Here is a 12,155-nt window from a genome sequence, read left to right as displayed (position 1 = left end):
GTGTGTAACGCGCGACGTGTGTTTAAGGTTGGCGGACGTCCGCACTTATTGCCACGGAAGGACAGGCTGCGCAAGTCGTCTGGGAAATCCCTCACTAGCATCTCCACTGATACACACGGAGAAATAGTCTGACATGAGTGGTCTCCCTTTGTTCACTGGTAGAAAAGAAGCCCATTCCCGTCACATACACGGAAGATAAAAGCTAGATCTATCTAAGCTGCTAGCTTGTTCAATCAGTGTGTTTGCTTGTTCACTGTGTACATGATATGAGTAAGAAATTAACGCCAGTCCCAAAACATAGAGCCAGCTTTATCCCTGCTCATCCACGTGTCAAGGCAGCTATCGACCCCAGCAGTTTAAGTGTAGGGTAGTGTACTTGATAACCTGCTCGTATTGATGGGTTGTGACATTCAGCGTTGGTTGTCTATATATGTATTTTGGGGACAGATTTGTTCCCTGATCTACCGTCTGGCCAAGGCATATTAAACTGACGAAGACCATGTTCGAAACAACATAGACGATTAAACGCATCATTTCTATGGTCAGCTTTCTTACTTTTCCAATCAGCGATTGGTTATGGGTTGGCTGTATTTAATTTTATCATCCAGGTATAAACGCTTATCGTAAAGTCCATTCTTGGTGTCCTTTGCCGTCATATGGGGCCGCTGCAATTTTCGAGTTTAAACATTTAAAGGGCGACTATCCTCGGGCAAATTGGCAGTTTTAGTAAGTTTGGCTCAAGTCGTTCCAACACAACTTTCTTTGTCTGTTGACTCAATTTTCATGATTTATATCAATCTAAGAGTTCACGAGTACTCTGATTGACCCAGGTGCCCATTACGCATTAATTACAACGTGTAGACCTGGACTTAAACTGGGCACCAGACAGAGAAGCGCAGTCGCCCATTAAGTGGAAGTTTGGTAAGACACTTACTTTTCTAATTTCATCATCCTTCTTAAATAATTAATAACTTTTATCGGGATCATGCGCATTTAAACTGTTATATTTACTTATCCACCAGCTACCCGTAAACGAATAGTAATACCTAGATATATCTAAAGAATCGATGATAGGAGAAACAGCGACAAAGGCGAAGGGAGATAACTCTCGATCTTTCATCCATGCATGTACCTAACAGTAAGTAAAGTGATCGTAAAATACCAAGTGTTACAACATCGGCTTCCAAGCTATATAACAGCTATCCATGGGTATGGAGGTCGGACTTTCCATCGGAGATTCCTCTAGTAAATTGAGCTAGAAGACAGCAACACAACGGTTGTGGGCAAATGTTCCCTTAATATCTTAAATTGATAGTAAATATTCTCTGTATTACAATTTTAAAATATATTAACACCAGACTCGGGCCACCTGCCTTAACTGCTGTGTTGCTGTCACCTAGTCGTTGTTAGATCCAAGGAAGGAAAACAGACTCATGTGTATACCATTATTCCATATTTATTTAGATATATTCAAGAAATGGAATGGCATGTGCCAAAAGAAAGTATTTAAAGCAGGGCCAAAAGTGAGCACAAAAACTGTTCTCCCATATCAGAGAACTGAATAAACTTAGAAATGTCAGCCAAAGGGTGAGCCAAAACGAATAAAAAGAAGATCGAAAGAGTGTGTCCAAACATAACCCGAAAGGGTGTAGCCAAAACAGTCCAAAAGGGAGAAATGCTTATTACACGGGCACTAAGCCACATCCTCTCACACAAACACACATCCAAAACACATCCTCTCACACATACACAATTGAACTCTCTGTCACACATACACACTTGTGCTCCCTGTCACACATGCAAAAACACATCCTCTCACACATACACACTTACACTCTCTGTCACACACACACACGCTCTCTGACACTAAAGCAAAAACACATCCTCTCACACATACATACTGACACTCTCTGCCACACAAACACACGCTCTCTGACACACAAGCAAAAACACATCTTCTCAAACACACACATTTACACGCTATGCCACACAAACACACGCTTACACTCTGTCACACATGAAAAACACATCCTCTCACACATACACACTTACACTCTCTGTCACACATACACACGCTCTGCCACACACACACACTTACACACTGTCACACATGTAAAACACATCCTCTCAAACATACACCCTTACACACTGTCACACATACACACTTACACTCTCCGTCACACATACACACACTCTGCCGCACATGCAAAAACACATCAGCTCAAACACACACATTTACACGCTCTGCCACACAAACACACACTTACACTCTGTCACACATGCAAAACACATCCTCTCAAACATACACACTTGCACTCTCTGTCACACATACACACGTACACTCTGTCACACAAACACACACTCTGTCACACATGCAAAAACATATACTATCAAACATACACCCTTACACTCTCTGTCACACATACAAAAACATATCCTACCACACATACACACTTACACTCTCTGTCACACATGCAAAACCACATCCTCTCACACTTACACATTTACACTCGCACTCACACACACACACACACACACACACACACACACACACACACACACACACACACACTGGATGAGAAATCTACGAGAAGATTCTCCTCCAGAAGGCAGCCACTCTCCTCAGCGCCTTCCTCAGAGGATGAACCTCTCGGTCCTCCACGAAGCTGTCGTCATCCTCCTCCTCGTAGACCCAGTAGTCACTGTCGTCATCACTAGGGGCGGGATAGTGGTCGACGTAGGTGATCGTGATTGGGGCGGGGAGCGTCTCACCGTGGTCAGGGCGGGCCCAGAAGGGGGTGAAAACACTCAGAGGGTTGGGAGAGAGGATCGGGGACGCAGCCTGAGGACGCTACACCAGTGAGGGGGAGGGAGGGAGAAAGGTGGGTCAGAGGGCGAGGTATATAGGCGGTTTTCAAATAACAGTGTGCAAAAACAAATCAGTCTGATACACAGGTTACACATACTATAAGGTGGTGTAACAAGACAAACATTCTGATCGAATGTTTGAAACATGTAAGTGGAGGGGGGGATCATGCAGCTATTTTTCAGGACACAATAACACACAGAGAAACGGGCAAGGTCAATAATGTGCGTGAGGGGACATGGACAAATGAACAAAGGTGAGCTATTCGGCGGCCGAATCTGAGAGAGATGTAGATAAACTACATACACAGTCGGATTCCTCATCCAGCGACGGCCATAAACTCGCAGCAGGAGTGACATGATACCGGATCATGTCTTCCCGTGCTGAAAAGTAAAATAAACGCATTTAAAAATACATGTTCAATGAATATATCGAGTTAAGGAGTTCAAGTTAACGAGGTTTCACTGTACTACGTTGAGGCAAAGACATCGCCCAGCCTCTAGTCAACAAATATAGATCTGGGCATTTTACACGCCAGCACGTCTCTACAGAAACTTGTACAGCTCTTATTTCCTCCTCGGCACCTGAATGGATGGGCGGGTGGACAGGCAGACAGACAGGGGGATTAAGAGTACAGAATACAAGAGTTTATGAGCAGGCATTAGGCCTAGTAGGAGTGAAATTGGCATTTCATTGTTGTGTTCATGTGTTTTAGTCATGCCATTTCAAGCCCGTTGGTTTGAAAAAGTAGTTTACTTATAAATAGATATTAAAGTTATACAATGTCACACATTTGATCTTTAATGTTTGAACAACATCGTACGTCATATTTATATACGGACCGCTCTCATATCAGAGCAGAAAAGAGATTTAAAAGACACCCATTTCTGAATCAAAACAATTGCAAATGGCGGCCAATGTCATCACCGCCGATACTGCTGTCAAACTACGACCAATTTCAGTTTCGGGAATGGCGAAACCGCATTATCGGTGGTTTGAGAAGGGAGCTAACTCAGTTTGCCTAATCGAAAGTTCGAGGTGGGCCCACATTCGAAACTAAACGCACTTGTTGTTGAGAATATGTACAATGTAAACTAACCCGCATTACGAACTGTTATTTTGTCTATTAAAAATAAGTATTATGACTTAATAATTGGATTAGAATGTACAAATGCGATGATAATACAGCAGAACTCACTTCTTTGAACATCGCCAAACTAGGTCGTGGGGTCATTAATATTCATGAGTTATTCCTTTTATGGAACAATTTCTCGGAAAAGTTAGAGGCTTGTATCATGACTGTCATGTCCGAGATCAATTTAAGTGTAGACATATTTCCAGCGACAAACTTATGATCAGATTGATGTGTTATACTGGAAAAAGTAGAATGAGTAGTTTTGCCTCTGTAAATTTAATTTGAAGTAGATCGAAGTTTCTTGCTTTTTAGCCTATTTTTGCAAAACTAGTGTGGTCAGCTATGATGACGTTATTCAAACTTCAAAGACTTTGTGTGCATTTATAAAGATATTTCCCATCAATATTACAAAATGAGAATAATATATAATGTCACACACCAATGCAAATGTGATCCCACTAGTCTAAATGACTCAGTCAACCCAATGAAGCCCAGCGATTTACAAATGTGGGCCCACCTGTTTCGATCACTGTAAGACGGGAACAATGTGGGCCCACATTTTAGAAAATGGTTATAAGTAAGCCAAGCTAATGAAGCTTAGCGATTTATAAATGTGGTCCCTCCTGTTGCAATCACTATGACGGAAGAACGTCTTCCGACTAGGAGATATACAAATGTGGGCCCACTTGTTTCGATCACCATATATGACGGGAACAATGTGGGCCCACATTTGAGAAAATGATTATCAATATTTAAGTAGAATTTCGCGATTAGTAAATGTGGTCCCTCCTGTTGCAATCAATATGACGGAAGAACGTCTGCCCACATTTAGGAATTGATTATCAGAACTAATTAAACAACCCAACGAAGCTAGGTTATATACAAATGTGGGCCCACTTGTTTCGATCACCATATATGACGGGAACAATGTGGGCCCACATTTTAGAAAATGGTTATCAGCACTAAACCAATCTAAGAAGATGTACGGATGGAAACATAAATATATAAAGCATTCAAATATTTAATTAAGAATACGTTTTACCTTAGGGATAAGCTGGGCATTTAATAGCTAGACCAACAACGTACAGCGTGACTGACGCCATTTCTCGCAAATACGAAAACAACGGAGATAGCTCCCGTTTGAATTTAGAGTGACCTCCCTTTCCCAATGTGAACCACAAGCTCCTTCCCAGCGCGTGACACCTTCGTTACACTCTCAGTAACATCGCTGCCACCAGTGTGGGCGCGGCCATTTCAAGAATCTTGAAATTTGCCCTCCAACCCCATATGTAGTAACGTTTATACTTTTTTTATGTCTCTGGGAATGCCATCATATTTCAATTTGAAAAGGTTTACGACTGACCATGTTTTCCAGATGAATTCACTTTGTTGTTTTGATAATCAGATTGGTTCGAGATTGCAGACTAACGGAAAATCAACCAACTTCTCCCTTACATTCTTACTATATCAATAACACGATAGTTTTAATGAAACAGAAATTCAAATTGACAAACGAAGAAAGTAATTGACCTCTCCGTCGAATTTTATTGACAGCTGACTTGACCAATCAGCGAGTCGCTCTGACAGTCTGCGCACGCATACTTTGACTGCAGTCACTTCCTTAGACAAACAAGCTTGTCTAAGTTGGGCCGGCGCGCTTTACGCAATCGTTCTATCGGCCAACATATCCAGAAAAAAATGGTAAAGAGGTGCAGTCACGGTCTGTGCAATAGTGATGACAGGTATCCTGAACGACTTGAAGGCGGTGTCAAGTTCATACCGTTTCCAAAACCGAAGACTGACTACGAGAAGTGCCTATGGTGGATAAAACTTTGTGGGCGACCGCATAATCAGCTCAATCCGTCAAACATCAACTGCAATAGATATGTTTGCACAAAGGTACATTTCCCGTACATTTAATCAATTTTATAGTTGGATACGTCATTTTGTTTGGCAGCGATCAGTTTTCCTATTACCATTGGCCAAGTAGTGAATATAAATTAGCTGGGTTGGTAATCGTCGAACAGATGTATAAAGATCTATGTATATAAAGATTTCACAAACTTATTGAAAACTTTTGAATTCATTGTGTTTATATACATTATACATCGGTTTATCCACATAATAGAGGTTTTTATGTTAAATTTGATTTTCAGCACTTCGTCAACAATTTTCCAAGTGAGCAACATCCAGACCCATTACCTGCCAATCACTTTGACAAGGCTGGACTGAGTAGGAAGCCCCCTACAAAAAGAAAGCCCACTGATGATGGAACTCAGAGGTTTGTGTACACTGTAAGAAGCCATTGATTGTTTTTTTACAATTTGTTTATCAATTTACATGATCAAATACTTTGTAAAATTTCTACAGTTGATTCAGTTGTTCCATCTTGTTCACATAAGTTCGTAAATAAGATTTTCTGATCTTGTAATGAATACTGCCCAGGGGAAATGTATGTTGTTAATTTGGATGGAATAAAAATAAATGAGTTCTGCATGGAACAAACAATAAATAGGGTAGGTAGGTATGGCTTTTGTTCTTTAAATTGTTTGTTCATTTAATAAAAGTTTGATAACGATATTGGCTAATGTGAAAATTCAGTGTTAGCCAAAAAGTTGGAGAGATTGGAAGGTAATACAAGTTGAGATAGCACATGAGGAAATTTATTAGATGTGTTGAGTGTCTCATTAACACCCAGTATGATGTGAAATTGTTTGATAAGGTAATGTATGCATCCAGTCAGCACCTATATGGGTCACACTTTATCCTCTTTTGCTATTAAACATTGTTATATGACACTCATGCACATTATACTGTATGAACTCAAATAACAGACACACAAATATTTGATATTGGTTTAATTTTATCTTCTCAAACAACAATCAATAGTAACTTTGTAAAAGTTTATAGTTTCAAATATTATTGCAGATTGGAGCCAACAGAAAAGATAGCTAAATCTGACAACCCATCTTTACCTTCTGCCACTGCTGTTCATACAAGTTCAAACGTGACAACAGATTGTCAGACTGACTCATGCTGTAAGTGTACACACATTCTGAGAACTTGGCAAACACAGTACTGGTTTAACATGCTGAAAGTAAAAAGCACTCAATTCATCCAACATTTGTTGCATAAACACAGGAAGAGGAAAAATTCTTTGTATGAACAGGTCTTTTTTTGTGAAAACAACAAAGTCACAAAAGGCAGCACCTGAAATCATGAGTTGTCCTTGAACTTGATAAAAATATTCATGATTATGGGGAGCTTTCTTGATTGAAATTATCCCATCTGTATTTTGCAAGCAGAACTTTGGCAATAAACAGCAGGCATCACTGATGGACATGTCTCGGGCTGAGTATGGACATTTTACTTCTATGATGCCTGTAATACCATCTTCACACACCTTCCCATCTGGTGTAGCTCCTAGAAATGGAAACTTTCTGTTCACTACAAGACCACAATCATGAACATGATTACCTGACTGCTTAATGTATTTTTCAATAGCTTGTCTTTCATTACTTTTGCCATAGCTGGTTGCAGCAGATGTGAAAGCCTTTTCATTTATGATATTGTTGATGAACTTTTCTGTGATGGTTTTTCTTTTGAGTATGATCCCAAATGTGGATGCTGTCAGCCTGTGTTTCCTGGCTTGAAACCACATCTGACTGTTGGTCTGGTCCCTTGTTAGTTGCTCTAACTGTTCACATTGCTCCTGTGTCATATCCTCGATGTGGTACTCTGCTCCAAGGGTCACTGTGGCGGCCTGGGGAAAAGCTAGATTGCCACATCTAGTGCCAACAGATTTTATTGGCTCAGTCTCAAAAAACTTTGCCTGAAATAAAAAGCAAACTGACATGAGATCAAATTAACAATGTTTATTTGTCATTACATTATAACATCAATTTGTATTTGGCAGAATTGATTTCCTTTTACTTTTAAATGTTTCAGGGATCGACCCAATGGATATGATAGCACTTATTGCAGAGAATGAGAGCCTGAAGAGAGATCTGTCAACATGCAGTTTGGAGCTTATAGATGTCTTGAGAAAGCTGAAAGATACTGAAGAGGAATGTGAACATCTAAAAAAGCAAAAAACATTTACTTTTTCGATTGATGTTATATTGGAAGATGCTAAGCTTATTAAGTACTACACAGGCTTTAACAAAGAAACCTTCATTGCCATATATAGGTATTTAGTTCCAGATCCTCAATCATGTCCTCTTAGGTATCTTGGGAAAGGAAAATTGTCCAAAATTAGGAAACTTTCCCTCGAAAATCAGTTGTTTTTGACTCTTTGCAAACTGAGGAATAATTTTCACTTGCAGGATTTGGCTTTTAGATTTGCAATTACTCAGCAAGTTGCAGGGGTTATCTTCAATTCCTGGATAAATTACATGTTTCTCAGGTTTGGTGAGGTAAGCATCTGGCCCCACAGAGATGTCTTGTATGAAAGGATGCCAGAGGACTATAGGAAAGATTTTCCAAGTACATTTCCTATTGTTGACTGCACAGAAATTAGAATTGAAAAACCATCTTCACTAAATACCCAAACTCAAACATACAGCAATTACAAGTCCACTAACACATTGAAGGCATTAGTGGCTGTAGATCCGAGAGGCTCAGTTATTTTTATTTCTATGCTGTTCTCAGGGGCAATGTCAGACAAAGAAATATTTAAGCAGTCAGGTTTTCAGTCAACACTGATTGATCTTATTGAGATTGGTTATCTGGAGGAGGGAGATGGAATTATGGCAGATAAGGGGTTTGATATTGAAGCAGAAGTAGAGAAAACAGGGCTTCGACTGAATATACCACCATTTGCTAAGTCTGGTGTACAGATGAGCCAAAAAGATGTCACCTTCACTCAGAAGATTGCTGGGCACAGAGTACATGTCGAAAGAGCTATACGCAGAATCAAAAGTTTCAAGATTCTCAGTGGCCGCATTCAGCTATCAATGTTGTCTTCAATTGATCAAATTTGGTATGTTTGCTCTTTTCTGACAAATTTCATGCCTCCTTGTATCAGAAAGAAGTAAATTGAGACACAGTACATGTAGTTGTTTTTGCAACACTGCAAAATTCTTTTTAGACCTATCATGTTATCAGGCTAAATTTGTGTTTGTACTGCATACCAAGGTTCTGCTGTCACATGTTTGTTAGCATTGTTTGAGCTTGGGCCAAAGGTCAGATTCACAGGTAGCAATGTAAAATTACATCATTTACATAATAATAACAGTACCATATTGAATTCAAACATAATCATGATAATACTTTTGTCAAAACTGAACCACTTGAACTATAATTTTATGTGACCTGTCACCTATTCAATTACATGAAGTGATTTTAATCCAAACTTCCTTTCGCCCAAACACATGAAGTAATCTTAATTCCAGCTTTTCTTTGCTAGATAGGATATTGTCCCTGATTTGACCTGAGCTTATAAACATGTAGCTTTAGCCCTATTTACCATGTCTTACTGTTACTATAGTGTTAAAACATGACAGTGTACAATGGGACCTTGATAATGGTCACACCATGTGAAAAACATCCTCCAGTAATAATGATATAGAGTAAAATTACTGTACAAAATTCTGAATTGCTGTATTAGGAGTTTCACTATAATAGCATCCTCAATATCTACGGTGGCTACCCCTTAACAAACATGTTAAGGTTGGATATATCCAGTCATTTCCCATTGAGTTACAACATGCTTGGCAGGTAAAGGCTGTGGTCAAATTCTAACAAACACTAAAACCATTGCTAAACTTACATGCGTTGACAAGCCACTGCCAACAGGGACTGGTCCCACATGAGTGTGCACAGTTTTAGAGGGGTTGCAGACGAGGTATCCAATGGGAAGGTGTTTTAGGCCTTGAAGATGTTCAACATCTGCTTCCTCGACCCGTACATTTCTGTAAAATGTAATTGTCTATCTCACTTTCTTAATCCAGAGAACTTATTGTGAAAACGTGAAAGCTCACTTCCTTGTTGAAGTTTATCCTGTTGATGAATTCAAATGTGTCTTGTTGAAATGTAATACATTTAAGAGTGATAAACATGATAATTATGGCATCTATTTCCATTGAACATGATGATTATCATTTAGTTTATATCAATGTATATTTAGTTATGTTAATGTTTATGATACATGTGATACCAGTGAACTTTATGTATACATTTGTTTGCTTTGAGTGAAATAAGGAAAGCATAATTCATGAAATAAATCAGTATAAATCAAGTACCTGCATTCTGTCAATGTATTAGTAACTGGTTTCTTTTTCCTGTCTGGTTTGGGGTTGACAAAAACTAAATGTGGTACATCGCCTGCTTCAACTTTGGTACACCGAGGTTTGCTCCACTGTTCTGGAAGTGATGTACTGGACAGCTTTGATGGAACCTCAGTGAAACCCATCAACTGCCATTGCTGCAGTGCTATGATGAATCCAATGACATGGGAACATGATCCACTAGCTCTGAAAAATTTAGTGAAATTCAAAATTGATGCTAAATTAAATTGCAAGTTTTTATAATCCATACAAATAAAACATTAAAAAGTTAGTTGCATATTTGACAAATATATCAGATGTTAATATTGATCTTTTTTTAACAGGTGATAAGGTGTTTTTGGTATGGAGTCCAGTACTGTAAATTAACACACAATAACTTTTCTTTCGTCAGGAGATTTGAGTGAAATGTCTTTACATAAATTTATTATCATGATCATTACCTCTGGATGTAACTATTATCCTGTTAGCCTCAGTATATTGAACGAATGTATCACGAAATTAGGGAACATGATACGTTTGTATCAACAATAAATATTACGGGATAATGCATCTTGTCAACAGTAATGAGACAAACCTGGTTGTCAACGGTCAACTTACCCTGCTTGACATGAACAATAGGCATAGGAAATTTCTTCAGGCTTGATGTCAACATGAACAGCATGGGGCGGCTCGTTTTTCTTCATACTGCGATAGCACTTGGCACTACTGACGATGGTGTCATTCTCTCCGTAAGTCATGCTTACTGAATGGAAGTACCCCTCACTAAAAAACTTAAACCCTTGCTGTTTACTTTTCATTGAAAATGACACCTGTTTCATAAAAGAAGTCGACAAATCAGCCTGTAAATCCGCCAACGAAGCTCTCCGAGTTTGACAAGAGGCAGCCATGTTGTTTATAAGTTTGTCTAAGGAAGTGGCGGAAAGGTCGTGACCTCTTTGAAGGCGTGGCTTAAGGTGCCATACGGAGAGGTCAATTTAGCAGCGATAAGTGTATTCGGCGACACGACAGTCGTCACTTGTTTGTAAACATAACGGTCATTCGGTTGCGAGTTCAACTCCAAGCATGGTTGTGGCCACCTATTCACAGTGGGGAGTTTTGACTGGTGGCAGCGATAGTATAGAGAGCTCCGGGAACGTACTATCGCTGTGAGGAGCTTGATGTGAACCACTGATAATGCGGTTTCGCCGTACTAATCTATGTTCTAAACACTTTGAAATACAATAAATGCATTCTTAAATACCTTGAATATGCAGCCTAGTAAACATCATGTCAGTAGAAGATCTTGAAACGATGCTGTAGTCAACGAAATGCAGAGCGATAGGGAGCAAGAGCGATAGTGAATCTGTTAGAAACAGAGGGGACGTTGGCCGAGACAACGGTAACTACGTTACGGAGACGAAGTCAGAACGAGGCGTCATCGTCCATTTCCGGCAAGGCTAAACCTCTAGGGCTGCATGTCATGGCCGGGGCCTAACACTTAAAAAGGGGTAGCAGATAATGTTGTGGTTGCTGTTGCCGTCGTTGATAAAAAGAAGGGCAGGTTCGGTTTGTTTAGTTCCTGAGAATTTTCTAATGGCTTACTAATTATGAAAGATGTTAGCTGCTAAAGACCGTTCCTCTTAACGCGATGTGTGTTTAAGGTTGGCGGACGTCCGCACTTATTGCCACGAAAGGACAGGCTGCGCAAGTCGTCTGGGAAATCCCTCACTAGCATCTCCACTGATACACACGGAGAAATAGTCTGACATGAGTGGTCTCCCTTTGTTCACTGGTAGAAAAGAAGCCCATTCCCGTCACATACACGGAAGATAAAAGCTAGATCTATCTAAGCTGCTAGCTTGTTCAATCAGTGTGTTTGCTTGTTCAC

At 39.7% G+C, this 12,155-nt stretch overlaps 1 protein-coding gene and 1 pseudogene across 1 annotated transcript; one reads left to right on the top strand and one right to left on the bottom strand.

The window, feature by feature from the left end:
* Positions 1-5,528: 5,528 nt before the first annotated feature.
* On the top strand, positions 5,529-8,196 carry LOC139445512 (uncharacterized; annotated as a pseudogene).
* LOC139445511 (uncharacterized) lies at positions 6,543-11,249 on the bottom strand. Its single transcript, XM_071226654.1, has 4 exons — positions 10,886-11,249; positions 10,244-10,474; positions 9,772-9,913; positions 6,543-7,833 (listed from the first exon to the last, which is right to left on the bottom strand). Exons 1-4 carry the CDS (start codon positions 11,173-11,175, stop codon positions 7,033-7,035), a joined length of 1,464 nt encoding a protein of 487 aa, XP_071082755.1. The 5' UTR covers positions 11,176-11,249; the 3' UTR covers positions 6,543-7,032.
* Positions 11,250-12,155: the final 906 nt, after the last annotated feature.

The sequence above is a fragment of the Haliotis cracherodii genome, unplaced genomic scaffold (assembly GCF_022045235.1).
Source record: "Haliotis cracherodii isolate W230 unplaced genomic scaffold, xgHalCrac1.p SCAF_6, whole genome shotgun sequence".
In the NCBI taxonomy this organism is placed as follows: Eukaryota; Metazoa; Mollusca; class Gastropoda; order Lepetellida; family Haliotidae; genus Haliotis; species Haliotis cracherodii.
The sequence above is the reverse complement of the archived record's forward strand: the minus strand, read 5'-3'. Positions and strand labels throughout refer to the sequence as shown.